The sequence below is a fragment of the Pieris brassicae genome, chromosome 4, assembly GCF_905147105.1.
Source record: "Pieris brassicae chromosome 4, ilPieBrab1.1, whole genome shotgun sequence".
Classification (NCBI taxonomy): domain Eukaryota; kingdom Metazoa; phylum Arthropoda; class Insecta; order Lepidoptera; family Pieridae; genus Pieris; species Pieris brassicae.
Window position 1 is genome coordinate 2,601,939 of NC_059668.1, and position 18,338 is coordinate 2,620,276.

At 31.5% G+C, this 18,338-nt stretch overlaps 1 protein-coding gene and 1 long non-coding RNA gene across 2 annotated transcripts; both read right to left on the reverse strand.

Annotated features, from left to right (window-relative positions):
* Nucleotides 1-2,728: 2,728 nt before the first annotated feature.
* On the reverse strand, nt 2,729-9,713 carry LOC123708313 (peroxidase-like). Its single transcript, XM_045658983.1, has 9 exons — nt 9,692-9,713; nt 8,782-8,931; nt 8,359-8,559; nt 7,565-7,709; nt 6,688-6,835; nt 6,023-6,163; nt 5,002-5,200; nt 3,177-3,282; nt 2,729-2,900 (listed from the first exon to the last, which is right to left on the reverse strand). Exons 1-9 carry the CDS (start codon nt 9,711-9,713, stop codon nt 2,729-2,731), a joined length of 1,284 nt encoding a protein of 427 aa, XP_045514939.1.
* A 981-nt stretch (nt 9,714-10,694) lies between these two features.
* LOC123709122 lies at nt 10,695-13,181 on the reverse strand. Its single transcript, XR_006753686.1, has 3 exons — nt 13,107-13,181; nt 11,915-12,054; nt 10,695-10,829 (listed from the first exon to the last, which is right to left on the reverse strand). It is a non-coding gene; the product is annotated as an uncharacterized LOC123709122 (long non-coding RNA).
* Nucleotides 13,182-18,338: the final 5,157 nt, after the last annotated feature.

Below are 18,338 nucleotides of genomic sequence, written 5' to 3' on the forward strand. Positions count from 1 at the left end.
TATTATACTTATTCTTTTTCGAATAACTTACCTTTCTAATAGTGTGAAGTTGCTAATTAATTACAGCCACTTGAAAACTTGTGCCTAACTCCAGTCGTGTAGACGAAGCAATTTGTAATTATTTACTTAAGAAGTTGTGAGAAAATTCGAGACTATAGGGCGTTTAATAAGAAATTAGGGAGTCTAAAAGTTTAAGACTGTTTAGGTATAATTTATAACTGGCAGAAGTGTCTCTAGAGTGCGTCTAGTAAAGTTCTTTTATATTTAAATGTTATGAATTTATACTGAGATTTTGATATCTATCGTTTTTGCTAATGAAATAAATAAATAAAAGTTGGTAGAATATAACACTTTTAAAGGTCCATTCTAAAATAATAACTAATATTGAGTAACTGAATTTGAGATAAATTAAAAGTAACAAGTCATTAATAACAAATATAAAAACATACAAAAAACTGCATATACACATATACAACACTGCGGTAACCCGGCCTTAACATGGTCGAACCTCTAGTCAATATTTGCCTACTTTTAGCAACGAACTCGTGCTCCCTGTATACGTATTTTAGAAGCCCTATCGTGACCATATAATATATAATATTAGTTGTAACTGTTTAATCAGTGTAATTCATATGTAATAGTGTTTGAATTAATTTATTTCATAGGTAAACATTAATTAACTAGAAATTAATTAAAGATTTACGTTAGCGCCTGGTAGATAGTACAAGTGACCCCAGAGCTGGTTCTTTCTTCGTTTAACGAATAAGTATCGCAATACATCGAGGATATGCTGTCAGCGTTAAAGGTACACTGCCGCAAGGACTACATTTTTTTAAACTTGTTTTAATTATCTTTTTAATTATTAACTCGAAAAGTGAATCTTTTTATTTTGAATACGACAATGTCAAGATATTACTATTTATGTATAAAAAAAACAAGATACAACCAACGTTAAAACAGTCGAAAGTATCATGCAGCAGTTATCAGCCATCAACAAATAGTATCATGTCCGATTATGTCATTGTTGGTGTGAGGTTGAGGTTGAGGTGTTGTTGTCCCATAATTATAGTCCTTCACGGACAAAGTCTTAGAGAGTAAATAATTGAAGGTGTAGTCGAAAGGTAAATCGGCTTCTTCCGCCCTAAATACGAGATCCAATAATGGTATGTTCGTACAAAATGTGGGTTCAAACGGTCCAATTTACTCGCCGCAACATGGAGCGATCTCGGGTTGAGTACATCATTCAGTCTTAGGTTCTATGGAAGGTCACATTATTTTTACATGAATGGACACAGCGCGTTTGTGGCCCGTTCTATGGAAATATTTATTTTTTAAACGTAATACGTCGTGAAATTCGTTTCACTTAAAGTAAATTAATGAATAACTAAGTAATTATTACTGTTATGTCTTCTTAGAAGATTCACAAGCTTAGATAGCTTGCGTATTTATTAGTATAAGGGAATTTTGTAATGAAGAAATAGTTTAGTTTAGATTAAAGTTTTATTGGCGTTATATATAGAATAGATATGTCCAGATAGGAGTCACTGTTCGCGCAAACTATCAACATGTTTCTTTTAAAAACATTGTAATATATTTAGTACAGATTAAAAACGAAACTTTTAAGTCAAATGTTTAGCAAATCTCAACAAGAAAATCTTAACTGGAACTCTAAAGTAGGTAATAATTAAGAAGTTTTACCGCTGGAGTTTATAAGGCGATCTTTGGTGTAAGGCCGAAAGTGGAGGAAAAACTGAAACTTGTTTAGTCTGTAATTGCGCCGAGGGCTCACCAGGCGAGATAAGCTCGTTTCGTTTTAATTTTCCTTCTGGAAATTACTCCAATTCCCGCGTTGAATAAATGAGGTCTGTTGCACTACCTACTTTTAGCTTTTTTCTTAATTTATTTTATTACCGCGAATGAGTTCTCGAGAAAGTTCCCCGCTCTGTTAGTCCAACGTTTGATTAACTATTCTTACTTAGAAAAACTTACGTACAAGTATTTCTGAGGACACTAAATTAATGTTCCCTGACGTTAAATTACGTTTCTTACAAAGTAAAATAAGGACTGTGCTTCAAGTTTTATATAAATTCATTAATCAAATAGACCAATGTTGGCCTAGTGTTCCCTTGTGTATCCTAGGTTCGCGCCCCGGTTGTACACCAATGGATTTTATGATGTTCGTATTAAATACACGCTCGTAACGTGCGGAAACCGGCATTCCTTAGAACCAAATAGTCAACGGCTTTATAGTAAATGACCACGAAACAGATTTAGAAATCGGGCCCAGATCTAAATTGCATTATTTACACTTATAATTGTAAAAATATATTTTTGTTTCTAAACAATTGGCTAAAAATGTTTCTGATATTATGAAGACATCGGCCGGGTATAGAGTTATCACTGAACCTACAATCTAGATATAATGAACAAGAATACGGATATTTACGTCCAGCAAGCTCCATGACTTTTTTTACTTATTATTTTAACGACGGCATTTAAATAAATAAATGTTATATAGCTTATTTTAATTTAATATTGTATAGTTGAATTGCGTAGGTTTGGTTAAACACGGTAATCTTACGCATTTCTCGGTAATAAGAATTGCTTTAAGGTTTGTAAGGTTAAGGTAATATAATGGTTTTTGTTAAAGACGTTGAATTTTATTATATATTTTAAATGAATAGACAATTAAGATTGTATAACTATAATTGAATAAAATATTGTCAAATTACCGTAAATGCATCGACGATAAAATATCATTTATGAACGACGAATATTGCGGAAATTGATATTGGTTAGAATCATGTTTTTCGCTTGTGGAAATGTTCTCTTTGCAGCTCGCGTCCCGCCATTTCGTTAATTCAAGTCCCGGGATATGGGAGCACGGGACTGGTGTATTCCTGTAAAGATATATTTAGAGCAGCCTTTTAACATTATTCATTGATAAATTCTAAAAACAACATCCACGCTTGAAATTACGATAAAATTTGACAATAATTGTCCCACATATAAAATTCAATTTTTTTTAATTCACATCATAGACAATTAAATCACGATACAGAGAATTCTAGTGGTGAGGCTAGCATGCTTTCTCTGTTAAATGTACATATTTTTATGGTGTAATAAAATAGCAGGACTTCGTATGAAACAAATAACTAATAATTAGAAATACTTACCAGTGTGAAGTACTCATTAAAGCATTTGCTTGTATATATTTGATACCTTCAGCATTGTCACAAGCGAGTCGAGCCATGCTCGTTTTCCTTATTTCACTTAATTGATCTAAAAAAAATGACTTTGTTAATGTCATTTGTATCAGTCGTAATTATGTGGCATAATTGATAGTTGTGTAGGCTGTCAAAATAGTAATTATAAATATTCTTATAATTTTAAGGAATTGAATCAATATAGATATTGAGACAAGAATTTGATTTGTTTATTATATTCTTGTATCTGCATCTAAATGTCCTGCGTATTTGTTGTGCGTATTTATCGCGTTATTGGTAAAACTACAGAAATTAAAGTACTTATGTTTTACCGTCACTTTTTAAGTCTCGACTCTCGAAAAGCTCTCTAAAAGTTGTTACTCACTACGCCGACTTTAGCATTTCACACTTTGTAAAAATCGTGATAAGAAAGCTATTTTTATTTATTTACCTACAAGGAAACATGACTGAAACATCACAAATAGAAGATATGTGAAAATATATATACAAGGTATAATTAAAGAATACCTTAAATTGATATGAGTAACACAACTAAAATAAAAAGAAACACAATATAAATTGTAAACACAGCCATTTATAATACATACACAACAGATAAAACAATTACAACAACGATTTTAAAAGACGCTTGAAAGTATATTAGCAATACTTTCTTATACTAGTCGTAAGCCTTAACTTTCATAGTTGAGATGCAATTTTTTAAATAAATCAATATTAATCTACAATAAAATATAATAGACAAAACATTTATTACTAACTCACACACAGAAACATAAAAATAACAATAATCAAAAATAAAAAGGAATAATAATAGAGAGATAACAATTATTTTTAAAGAAAAAAGTTTAATTGTGTAATGCGTGTATGCTGTGGTTGTAATAGGCCCTGGCTCAGCATTATGCTGAGGAGCAGAGTTGTTCCACAGCGCTGGACATTCTGTCAGAGACTACAGCAGCTAGTTTGCGCCTCAGTCGCAAAAGAGATTAAGAATCTAATACTCAGTAGAAAATAATCGATGTCGTTTATAAATATCTCACAAATCAAGTGAATGCGGTTAAGGGTTGACAAGGTTTTTATTCTCATTAAGTATCGGTTTATTTTATTTAACTTTAGTTTCATTCGTTTTAAATTATTGCAACAGTGAACTGAAGTGGAAATTGGTCCGAGCGTAAATGTGTTTGAATAAGGATTGTGAAACTCTGTTTGACTTTCCAGTTTTAATTATTGAATTAATCAATGCAAACTATTTGCAGAACGTTTTAAAACGTTACGCTTTGCGAGTTTCGTCTGTTGTGACGTCAATGCGTTTTTTTATAAATCTATCTGGAAATATCGTTTTTTTAAGCCCGGAAGTTCATCCATCACTTTTTAAAATAGTTTTGATCTTATGTTGTATTACGTTTTTACTTCCGTACCGCCTAGGAATTAGAGATATTTCTGCGTTTTTTAAATATATTTTAAGGCACTAACCTAACATCAACTTTGTGTTTCTTAATATCACCAAAACTATATATTTAAATATACAAAGTTGCATATGTCATATACGAAGCTGTGGTACAAATTTACATATATAATTTAAAACACACAGTATTAATTTATTTTTATTTTTTACTTGTAGTTCACCACAACGTATACAACGTATACGTAGTATATGTTGATTTTTTTTAAATTGATCAGCCCACTACCGAATATATTAATCTCTGGATAAGTAGTGTTTATTCTGTATTTCTTAGTATGATAATGTAGTGATTTAATTTTTAATTTTTTCACTTACCTAGAGAAAAACTATGATAATTGTCCCCTCTTTCAAACCAAAATCTATTTGAAAATCGTAATATTTCTAGCTGCTTCACGATAATACAAAATAAGGTTGGACCAACGAATGTTGAATAAATATTATTCTCAGCCAATATCCCGACCAGTAGGTCTATGTCATTCACGTTTTTGTAGATCTTTTTCAGGACTTCTACTACCTGTAATTAATTTAAAAATGCATACATTACAATTAAATTATCTAAAAAAAACAAAAATATTCTTTAAGGTTTAAATTTACTATAAACTTGCCTCTGTAAGGTTAATTTACATTTACTGCCATTTTATCTTAAATAAAACATGTAACGCGGAAGAAACACTGCCACGCGTTTTAATCGCCAGATTCTTTTTAACATAATATTTGGAAAAAAGAAATAATAATAATAAAACCCCCTCTATCACTAGTCTGCATCAACGAGTACAATTTATTATATGACTTTTTAAATTCAAATATAGGAGATAAAATATCGTTATTTTTATGTATGTAAATAAATAAATATTTAATGTTCTTCAGAATGAGCGTAGGTCAAAGTCAAAGTCAAAAATCAATTATTCATATAACACAATGTACACTTATGAACGCCAATAAAAAAAATGTACATTAAATGCTTCTAATTTTACATTTACTGCCAGTTCTCAAATCAAGGGTGTAGAACGGAAGGGAAGAACTGGCAATAAACTCTCCGTTACTCTTTTCAATCGCCAAGGTTTTCTTTTGTATTACACAAGGTTATATTCAACAGCAGAAATAACGCAGACAAACACAAATTACATTACGAACTTTGATACCGTATTATCACTGAACACTTGTGTAGAAATGGGAATAAGGCGAAATATAGACGTGTTTAATAAAACTTATAAACACGAGGGTTTCATGACAGGGCTCTATACCGCCTTACGCCATGTAAGTTATCAATTAACAATGTAATACTACACATTGCCTTTGTAAGTGAGTGATATAAGCCCTTTACTAGGTGGATTACCTCATCGTCAATAATATCCCTTAAGTCGTCAAACTCCTTCGCTATTCTCAATCCACAGAAGTCTCTGTACTCGTTATATCCTCGTAAAGCGAAATCTCTCCCGCTTTGAATATCCATAGAGACCGGGTCATCGTTTGGTAACTTCAAAAGGAAAATAAATATTATATAATATATTTAACCAGGTCATATATTAGATAATATATTATAAAATTAACAGCGTATAATTTTTGCCCGAAATCATACCCAGGACATTATGATCTACAGTCAACTAATATACTAAGAAGGACAAGGACAAAATATTACATAGTTCCAATGGTCAATGAAGTAATTTAGTCAAAAAGTTTCTGATTCATTTATTAATAATTATTTTACATTTGATTGGTTTATATAATTCGTTAGCACATACTTAAACATCATTTTTTTTAAATAAATTCTTACTGATATTAGTATATTTTAGTCATAATTCACATCAGTCTCAATTAAGACTAGAAAATATTTTAGTAGAATGGATATCAGTTTAAACGTTGTTTGACTTTTAGTATTTTACCATTTTATGCTTTATTAATTTTAATGTTCAATGTTCGTGTTATTTCCACGAACTTATAAAAAGCAAAAATATCGCTTACATATAAAAAGGCCCATTATAAATGTTCATTTAAACTAACCTTGATGTTGTTGATATTTGTAGCACTTTGTAAAAAGGTTCCTCGATTGATCTCTTCGAAATTTGTTTCGTTTTCGAGGAGGCTTTGTAAGAGGAAACTTTTATTTAGTTGTATCTCTCCGACCTTCTCGTAGGCTTCGTTATATTTTCTGTGAAAAAAAACAACATTTCAAATTTTTTTAATTCAAATTTAGTTTTAAGTATGTCGCATTACTGTTCCAAATTTAATTTTAGTTTTATTGGTCTATCGTTGGAAGTGATTAGACAATTTTAAGCTATGCTTTTAATAATTTTAAAATACTTTGCAGTCTGTAAAACAATAACAATAATCAGTCATTGTAATTGTCAGTGACAAATCCATTGATTTTACTTTTAATACTTGTGTGAATATTATGTGAATGATTATAAATATGAAATAAGTTTTGTTTAAGCAACTTTTACGGAGTATATCATAGTAAATTCTTCTTTGTCTCTTTTATTTAGCCAAATAGACCAATAGTACTCTTATTTTCTATATTTTAAAATTCAAGGTTTTATAAATTTTTCTGTTTTAATTTATTTTGTATGGGTGTTTATATATATTGATATTTTAACAAAACTGTATAAAGCTACCAGTAGCGTTACAAACATTGTACAGGTCTCAGATAAAAATTGATATGAGTGGACTATTAGTATCGTTTAGCCACCATATTGCTTACTTCTTCTCCTATCGTAGATTTTATATTATAGGGTCCACATAGCTAGCGAATTTATCTTCTAAAATTAATTATTAACCCAACAAAAATATTCAAGTTAGCCCAATAGTAGTAGTATTGTGAATTTCTATAGAACGTTTGTAATATGTATTTTATAAAAACTTTTTAGATTAGATTACTTACTCGATTTTGGAACTCATAAAGGTGTTAAAAAATCGCATGGCTATATCGAATTCAGCGTAGACCCCTGGTGGATTCTGTATATCATACGTTGTCACATGGTCAATGGAGTTAGATAAAAGATCGTAAGTTATCATATTTCTGTAACCTATGTAAAAATAAAGATGTAAATATAACTGTGTATTTTTGTATATCACATTCCCCCTTTATAGTATATGGAACAATTTGCTATGCTACCCGGAGACAGTTCGGTTGATAGTACAGGGGTGAAAATTAAGGGTTGTATGTATTTTTGTATGATACATCACATCACATGATAAAAACATTAATTAAAATTTTATCCAAAACAATAAATGTTTGGGGTGGACATCCCTTATCACTTAGGGGTTTGAAATATAGATAGTAGCCGATTCTTAGACTTACTGAATATGCATTAAAAATTCATAAGCATCGGTCAAGCCGTTTCGGAGGAACAAACATTGTGACACGAGAATTTTATATGAGTATTAGATTGTTTAAATGAAGAAGGTTACATTAAGAGTGTCCATGGGTGTATGTAACATTAGGTGAGGCTTCTGCCCGCTTGTTCCTTATTATATATTAAAGTCCTAAATAGGCTCCTTATATAAAATACAACGTAAATAATTATTACTGTGTCAATCCAAGTTGTAAAATATTACAAATAAATATTATGTAAAGTTTTATTTAACCATAGCCTCAGGTATCATATACTTCTTAGAAAATATATTGGATCAATCAACATACAAAAAAAACTTAAAATAATATATAGTAAATACCAATTATCCTAGGCATCAGCTCGTACATGAAGATATTTGAGACCGTAGCAACATTGATTTGACGCGCTACTTTGAATAGCCTGTCATCTTGCCAGCACGGGTTGAGCTTTGAAAGCGCATGCGCTAAGCGGTTGTGTTCGCGCAAAAAGAATATAGCTAAAGTGGTCGTACGCAGGTCCAGTGGCGAGATTTTCGGTAAGCCTTTAAAAGTTACATTCCTTTAAATAATATATCTGACTTCAAAACGCACTAAAAAAATTAAATAATAAAAAGTTATAAGAATAGTCTTATTTGTATTGGACTATATGGAAAAAAACTGAAGCTTATAGGCGCGTCAAAATCAAACATATGAAGTATTGTAAATTTTCAGTTGCTACTCCTGTCTTCGAACATACACATTAAAGCCACAGCGATAAAACATACCAATTGTATAACAGGTGCCATTGTCAGTAAAGCAATCAGCATTGTGGTTCAGTGGTAGGTCATGATGTCTCTTGTTGGTTTTGAGAAGACCATCCTTATATGACCGACCTTCTTGAGATGACTCCTCAACCCCATATATTAGTGACAAGTCTAATAATGGGGTTTGGTAATTTATCTAAAATATGTAAATTAAATAAAACCTTCATATATACTGCAATATGAAACTCCAGTAATCCCTTTACGAGGTTATTTTAAAGCAAGCTCAAATTTTATTATAACTACGGTGGGCGGTGAGAATCGACGCGATATCAATTGCCATATTTTTATAGACACGTTTAATAAGTAAATAACTAATGTAAAAGGAACAAGGAGCGTAAAATTATTTCCAAATGTAAATATTAAATACTATTTACAAATTTAAAAACCGATATCGGAGGTCGTCTTTGAATATCATCATCAATTATCATTTTATTTTTTAAGAACAATTCTTGTAGAAATTAAGGCTGGAATACAGAATATTAGAAGACAGACACATTTTATACACGTCTCAAAAATGTATTGCTACCAAGTGCGCACTAAAATTCGAAATTCAAATTTGTTTTGACACCTGTCAAGAGTTACGGGCCTTCTTCAAAATTCGAATCGTCTTATTAAAACTTTGCAGTATCAAATCTCACCTGTGCGGGTGTAATGTCGTGTGTACAACCTAGATCTTGGAAAGTTTCCGCTCTCGAGAAGTTTAGACAGTGTATTCCTTGGAGGTGAGGGTCGTTATCAACTTGTATGGGGATACATCGAGGATCAGGTTTCTCAGTACAACAGTTTCTCTTTAGGGAATCCACTGGAAGCAAGTCAACATTCGTTTGACTATTTAAAAAATCCAATATATATATGCTTCCGTGGTTTATACCAGTCTTGGATTCGATTGCCATCGGATAATTGTGATACATATCCTTACCTTTCTATCAACTAAAAAAACATTCTATACCACGTCATTTTAAAATATTAAAATCTAAGTACCATTATAATATTATATCTAAAATGTACAAAATGTTAACGTCGCCTCTTCAACAAAATTATACACAAAGCATTCGTGACACGGCGCTATCTTTCTCTTTGTGCCTTTATTATTCCAAAATGGCTTAAAACAATTTCAATGGTTCATACTTCATGTATTTTATTATCATAACTTGCTTAACATTACCTGGCATAACATAACCTAGTTTTGGTAGAATGTTAGTTCTAAATAGTTTAATAGAATTGTTATAACTGCACGCGACTTCGTTTGTTTACAATTTGTTATCATAAAATTGCTATTATTATAAAATGATAAATAATTACTAATTAATGTAAGAGTAGAATATTTTTATTATTACGATTTATAAATAATGAATGGCGCCAAAAATTCGAGAGCGCGGCTAGAATCCACAGATAAGTCAAATTAGAAAATGCCATAGACTATAAAATTTATAGAAATTGCGCATGTCCTAGCAATAAATAATAATGGAAACTCCTTGGTGATGTGGTGAAGGTAATTAAAAAATATAATTTAATATTTTCGATATTCGGCATACATATAATAAGAACGATTCCATTTAACATCTGTTCTGATGCCTCAATATTTTTAAAGTGTCTTAATGTTGTTAGTGAATGAATTTTGATAATATTCTAACTTTTAAATTGGGAACATTTTGTCATATTATCTTATCAAAGTTTAAAATACACACATATATATATATATATATATATTGTATGAGGCCATACGGATAATTAATCTATTAGTTTTGTATGACTCTTAAATGGTTTCTCCTCTACAAACTTTGTTTCTTTTACTTGCGTGTAATACAAGCGTGAAATTAGAATTATTATCGACTTACAAGGTCCATTAGAAGAACTTAAGTCTTGTCTTACTAGTTCCATAAAGTGTAAAGCAGCTGCATTCAGATTGCTCCTGTCAAGAACGTATTTTGTGGCTACATTCAGGTTCGTGTGTACTTTACGTGCAGATGGTAGTTGCTCACCGGTCTTAGATCGTCGTATTTCATTTTCTAAATAAAATATAAATTTGCTTAAAATGTATTATTTCAATATCTGTACTTTTCGATATTTGTGTAAAACAACAAAATCAGCACTTACGTGTGCAAATACATATAAATCATATGATATGTAAGTAAATAATATTATTTACTTACTCAAACTGTAGCGTCTTTTGCGTAGAATAAAAATATGTTAATTTATTCTAGTTACAATTTACTTCTATATAAATTCAAGTCAATTGTTAAAGTCGAATATAACTTTTAAATAAAATGCTTATACGTGAATGAATACTAATTTATTTTGACGTTACAGCAACAGTCAGTTATACTGATATAAGAAGAATATAAGTGCAGTAATCATTCCAAAAACTATTGAACGTGAACAAACTAATGAACTGATTTGATGACATTTTGATACTTATTTTAAATCAATATCTCGATTTAACTAAGAAATTTTGTACAAAATTTTATTAAAATCTAAAAATATCTTAAACGTTATAATGTGTGTGTATCTCAGGCTTGTGCCTGACATACACACACACCCTTCTAACACTCACTCACAAACACGTACATACCCTCTCTCAATATCACACTCACATACACACACTCACATACACACACTCACATATACACACCCATACAACTTTATTTCTACTAACTCCTAACTAGTTGACTGCTTTGTTTTGTTTTACTTTCCTTATTTAAAACGTTAAATATGTTTGCCTACCCATATACGTATGTACTTTTTGTTACCACTCAATATGACTTTGCTGTGAAAGGAGCCTGGTTATCCATATCACAGGTTCATACCTCGTTTGGAAACCAGTCTCCCAATACCTTCTCAACTGTAATCTTATTTATTGTTGTACATGTTATATAGGAGAAAATAAATAATTCAGTATAAGTCTTAAAAGGCCGACAACCCACTTGCGAGCCTTCTGGAAGTGTCCATGGGCGGTGCATCACTAAGCATTAGGTGGGGGTCCTGGCCGTTTGCCAAATAAAGAAAACATACAGGTGAAACCGCGCTCGTATCCGTAAAGTATATTTTAATATACTAAATGATTTATTACAGTTGTTATGTATGAAATACTAACGATTAGCATAATCCGGTTGTAGCAATCGTAAATATGGTCTGCCGGCTGCACCGGCTGCGGGAAGCTTGTAATTGTTGCAAGTACCACTCACACGACTGACCTCGTGCGCTGCGCATGACTTTATGTCTATTGTACATTTGCTACGATGATAATTTACGATTATATCTTATTTATATATGATAACAACAATAAGAAAAACAAACTAAAATTATAGATTGATAAGAAGTAATACGGAAATATGGACCAAAGAAGTTAATTAATGGTGCCCTTGAGATAAACGAGAAGCAAAGGTAGACAACATCGTGGGAAGATGATATTAAAAAGGTGGCAGGAGCGACAAGGATGAGGAAAGCAAGAGATAGATCTTTGTGGAGATCACTTGGGGAGGCCTATGCTGAAAAGCAAGATGTTAAAGAGACCGATGTCTAATAGGAACTAATAAGATAATATTGAAATTATTTTAACTACATTTCGTTAGTAACTAAGTAAAAATTAAAATAAAATGTAACTTACAAGATTGTCAATAAAGGCTATATTTTTTATCTAAACTAAATGAAGTTCTTTATATACACGAAAAAGGGGAAAATACAGCTCTGTTTGTGACGCGGCTGTTTTGACATTTGACGTTTGACAATTATAGATGACAAATTAACGGAGTATCATGTCTTCAGTCAAAGCGTGTTTGACTAAAGATACTGTTGACCTATTACAAACTAACGTAATGGGACATTATTTCATTTTTCTACTTAAACATGCTTCTGGGATCAATGCATTAAGCATTATGAACCACAGAGGCCTTATTGTCCGTTCAGTTGCTTTAAACAACCAAATACATATACAATTAACGTATATAGTAAAGATAAAATATAAGTAAATAATATATGTAGTCAAGATAAATAAATATTTACTTAAGTATAACGTATAAGTACCCCGTGTTTAATATTAAAATGACTATATAATGTAATAAAATACTTCAAATCAATAAATAACAAGACATTATATAGAAGAAATGTATTTTAAGTAGGATCACTCCTGGCAACCTGGCAGTCTCAATATTCCCTGAAGATTTTATTTTTACTTTTAAGATACATTCATCTGTCAAGTTAATTTAAATAGCTCCGAATAAACATGAAATAAACCAATTATTATGTAGTAGAGCATTTGATTGAATAAAAATACGAAAGGAACTTACTCCAAGTACTTTTTTAATCGAAATTCCTTTGCTCGTTCCTCGTCGACTTTTTTTCCGCTATACCTGTCAAACAGAACACTATTCACGCGCAAAAATATCGATATAAAAACGAAAACACGGTATAAATTATTCATTTTTCCCTCTTACTTGTGGTTCAATCAAACCTTTGGAATTGACTGATTCTACGAAGCGAATATTGTGCGATGTGTTACGTAAAATACATTAATATAAGTTATCCTCGAATGGAGTCGGCAAAAATTAATTACATCCGAAATTTTCTTTCATAACATTTATTGTCTAGCATTTTATTGTGGCGTTTTTAATTACTTGATTTAATGCTTTGGATCTTTTTAAAATAATTGTATTTTATTTTATAAGACAGCAGACAGTGTCATCGTAAAAACAAAAGTTAACATATGTTTACTCTAATGAAAGACTGGAGACTATGCTTTTGAATTTTAATCTAAATATATCGTAGATGTTGATATAATATACTTGAGATAATATAATAAATATAAAATAAAATATAATAATGTGTATTCTCAATGCATTATCTGCCTCTGATGGGATGGATGAGTAAATTGGTAAGATGTTAAGGACGCCGGACAGATTTTCTTAATCTAATTCTAGATTTCCTTTCGTACTTACTATACATTTAAATAAAACACGTGAACTTTTCATCAATGGTAATCCGTAGTCTCTGGCTGTTTTTAATCTTTATAAATAATGTTATAAATTCACGTTTATAAAGAAGAAAAAACAAAAGTAATTGCCATCGGTCATTGTCTTTTCATATTAATGCTTGTCTAAGTGCAAAGAATGTTAAGGTACGATGATTCTTTAAATAGGGCCGCCCAAAGAACGTATTTTCTTTTAAAATTAAATTGTGAATGATTTAAAAAAATACTAATTCACCTAGTAGATGATCTATTGCATAAACAATTTAGATCAGTGTGTATTAAGGTTTTGTATTTGTACTTTACCAAGTTAGGTCCAGTGAACATGTTTTAAATTTAATGAGAAGCAGAAAAAGCCGTTTTCCTTGAATGTTCGCTGAATTTTTTCTGCAAATCTCATCTACCGTGCGCTTTTCTTTAACTTTATCCATCTTTAATAAGGCCACAATCTCCAACAATTCACTTTATCTTGAAAGGTCTCGCGAGATTTTAAACCTGATTTATGCAATATTAAATTTACTCTGAGTTTTGCTTGCGTCGAGTTCGGAATATTTGTAATTACTATAGAAAAGTTTTGATGGATTTAACAAACTAAAGAACGTAAAATAAATATATTTTATCCTATGGAGTCAATTAAAAAAAATAATGAATACACTACACGATCCAAGGCTGTACATTTTGCTCACTCAGGCTTTCTTAGTTTTATAAGCGTGGCGATTTCCTAAATCGTCTTATAGTATAGCCAGATGTAGGCTTATCTTCAAGTGTTACATTGCATTATTTTGTTTCATACCAATTAACATTTTATTATTTCCCGTATATTCTATTGTTGTACGCGAATATAGAGTAAAAATATCCTCTATTATTTAACGCATCCCGTATACCTTTATCGGTTTTAGGCCAGAACAGGAATGGATTTGATTCCTGAAAATGTTTATTATATTATTTATACAAATATATTCAGTTAAACAGAGAAATATACGGTATGACTTATTTCATTATATACTGTCCTAATGAGGAGACCGCGTAACGTTTTACGATGCCTTTAGGTCACCAACACTGATATTATAAGTTATATAAAATAATGCAGTTAATAAAGTCAAATCAGTCAAAGAGTGTATAATATAAGAACATTTACATTCTACTCTTTGGACGTTTTTGCAATATAATATATAATATAATATTTTTAATTGTGTATTAAAAACACTTCTTATTTTTACGAAAAATGCTTTGTATACAACATTATTAAATTAATATTATGATAAAACTTGGTACGAAAAAGCACGCCCCAAGTATCAGGCTCCAACGGGCACAAGAGTCACTATGACTCTCGTATATCAAATAATTTTTAAATATTTAGCGCAAAGTATGGACCGTAAGACCTTTAGATAAACGAATTACATGAATTGTGGACTGAGCTATGGAATCGGTAATATAATATAATAAAATAATTTTCCAAAACGCCCGCTAATCTCGGTAGGTTTTTAAAAACAAAATCCGTGTTCAAGTTTGCATTGTTCGCTGGCAAGCTTTTAAAACCGCATTTCAAATGTTTTGTGATGCATTAACGTGAAATCCTTTGTATGAAATGCAAAGGTAATTAAGTTTCATGCATGAATAAATTTAATTTTGCTAAAAGTAAAATTGTTTCATATACAATCAGGTTTGTCTTGTAAAAGTTATTGATTACTTGCCATGGTTTCCATATTTTTACAGATATCTATCTACACATAAATGATTCGAAATGTCAAAGTAAATTCGCTTTTGTATAGGTTTTTAGAATCCTTTACAGATACGGGCCAAAATCTTGACAAAATGTCCTTTCCTGGGAAGAAACGATTTTTAGGTATCACTAGGAGGAGGAGGAGGGGGGGGAGAGTGACGTGCCGATCGCGTGATTGGTAAATCAATTGATGTTGGTCCCGCGCTGCGCAAACTTTCCCCCACTCCCTTGTAATGCTCAAGAAGTTTGCCGGTATCTGTTAGATATTTCGTAGCGAAAATCAGTAAAATTAGAATAATCAAAAATTTGGGAGGGACACTGGCGGTTTTATGGCCTTTGACCGATCCCAGAACACATTTATTTGTAGGAACTTCACCATAAATATTATCACTGATGAAAATATGGTAACCATGGCAACCTATCCATAGCTTTTACTCAGCAACTACTATTTTAAAAAATATTCGCTGGCAATTCGGACCACCGACTTTCAGCCAACACAATCAGTTGTATATTTTAATATCATAAATAACCATATCTAATATGAAATTGATTAAGATTAGGGTTTTTTGATAAAGTCTGTACGGAGTCTAACTATGCGCGATATATGTATGTCTATGCCTAAAATTGCCTTGAAATTTTTACTATTATTAAAATTTTCCATTGCCTGTTATATTCCTATCAAATTGCTATTTGTGTTACATTGTATACTCGCGGATGGTTGGTAGACGCATGTGACTTCTTCAATACCTAGGTAATACTGGAAATGAAAAAAACGGTTTAATGTAGAAAGTTGCCAATACTTTAATTGTTTACGAAGTAATCTCCGTTCCTATCTACACATCGTCGCATTCTATGGAACCACTCTTATATGGGCTCTCTTTTATGGCATTCCGTACGCTTTCACTACATCTTCTGGGCTTATAAAGCCAATACCTCGAATTTTATCTTTAGTTTTTGGGTATAAATGAAAGTCACATGGCACCAGGTCAAGACTGTATGGTGGATGACTCATTATCTTGACACCTGCTCGAAAAATTAACTGAATGTTCGTGTAAACAAATATTCCATTACGTCCATTACACCATGTTCCACGTGACATCTTAAGTAATAATTACTAATAAAATAAATTAAAAACAAAGATGACGCATGGCCAGCCATCGGCCCCCTCGCCATGTTTTAGGGAGAGAGACAACCCGAAGCATGGACGCCGCCACAAGCAATGACATTTAAGCGAGCATGACGATCCTTGAAATGTGAACTTGGCTACATAAGAAAATGCATGTGTGTGACATGTGTGATGTTTGACAGCATAAATAAAAAAAATATGACGGTCTTTGGTATGAGATGTGGTGTCCACGTAAGCCCCGTCTCATCTCCCTCGGATAAGCACAAAAGCTGGCGCAACCGCAGAGCAGGTGGAACATAATACACGGCTCAAATATAAGAGTCTTGCCTCCAACTTTTATTGGGCCGGGGTGCTCAAGTGCACAGGCGTTAATTTAAGATTTATGTTGGCGTCTGCTAGAAATAGTAATACCGCGAATAAATGCTGCCAGCAAGGAAACACTGAAACAGGGACAGAACTTTTTTAGTTAGTTTCAATTTATCAAGTATTAAGCAGTGGGTTTAGAATATTGTAAATACTTGTACTGTATCTTTTAAAATAATTATTTCTCAAAAGAAAAAAAATTGTTTTGTAAATTGTCGCGAAATTTTTATAGGAATACGTATCATACAAAACTAAGAAGAAAAATACAAAATAAAAGTTAACTTGTAGATGTTTGTATTGTCAAATTTCGCCACAACTTTAATGACCACAAGTACCAATGTTCACGAACAGTTACATTCAGGATTCTGAATTAATTAGATCACTTTGATCATGTTCGGGATGAGTCTTGTGTATTCACCTCTCTCTAATTGAAAGACGAGATGTTATCCAAGTATTCTACGTCATATTGAATATTACGTAATTATCGTGTCTCGATTATGTCATGTAATTAATTAAATTTAAATGTCGATCGATAATACAAGTGTATTATTATGAAATTATTAACATAGTAAGAGGAACAGAAAAGTTGAGGTGGATAGACATTAAGGAAACAGCCGGTGGTACAGACAGAGATGGCGGGATTTGAAGGAGGCCTTTGCCAAAAAAGGATATACAAGATACCTAAGAATGAATAATGCGATAGAAATGTAACGGTATTTAAACGTATCTGAAAAATATCCCTTTAATTATTATTAATAATGTATTTATTTGAATCGAAAAGTTGTTATAGTCGAAAACAAATAGGGAAAGCAAAATTTACTTTCTTTCTCCTTTAGAGGCTTGGAGCGCTGAAGATTCTTGAAATGCACTTAAAACTGTTTTGCCAAATTGGTTACAAACTCCTAGTTATAAGATTGCAAATCGCGTGTGTGGCGATTTGAATGGCGGCCTCCTTGACCGCGCCACTGTCGAGTAACGTTAAGGAGTTCCTATTAGGGTTGCCAAACACAATATTTTGCGATCGATTTTGGTCGAGAGGTCTTCATAAAACAATTAAAAATACTAATGAAAAATACAACAATTAAAAATAAAGTCTATTCGTTCCCAAACTGAAATATAAGAAAAAAATATCCTAAAATATAACTAGTTCTATTACATGTGACAATATTATTCACTTTGTGAGGAATCACTGGGGTGTCAATGATTTAATGACATCATCGGGATTCCGTTTGGGACCTTGTTGTTTATTGAAAATAAACTTTTTAGTGAATAATGATTTTTTTTCTGGTACAAACAGTTGAAGGCAAAAGATATAATAATACCAACAGCGCCGACTTTTGTAA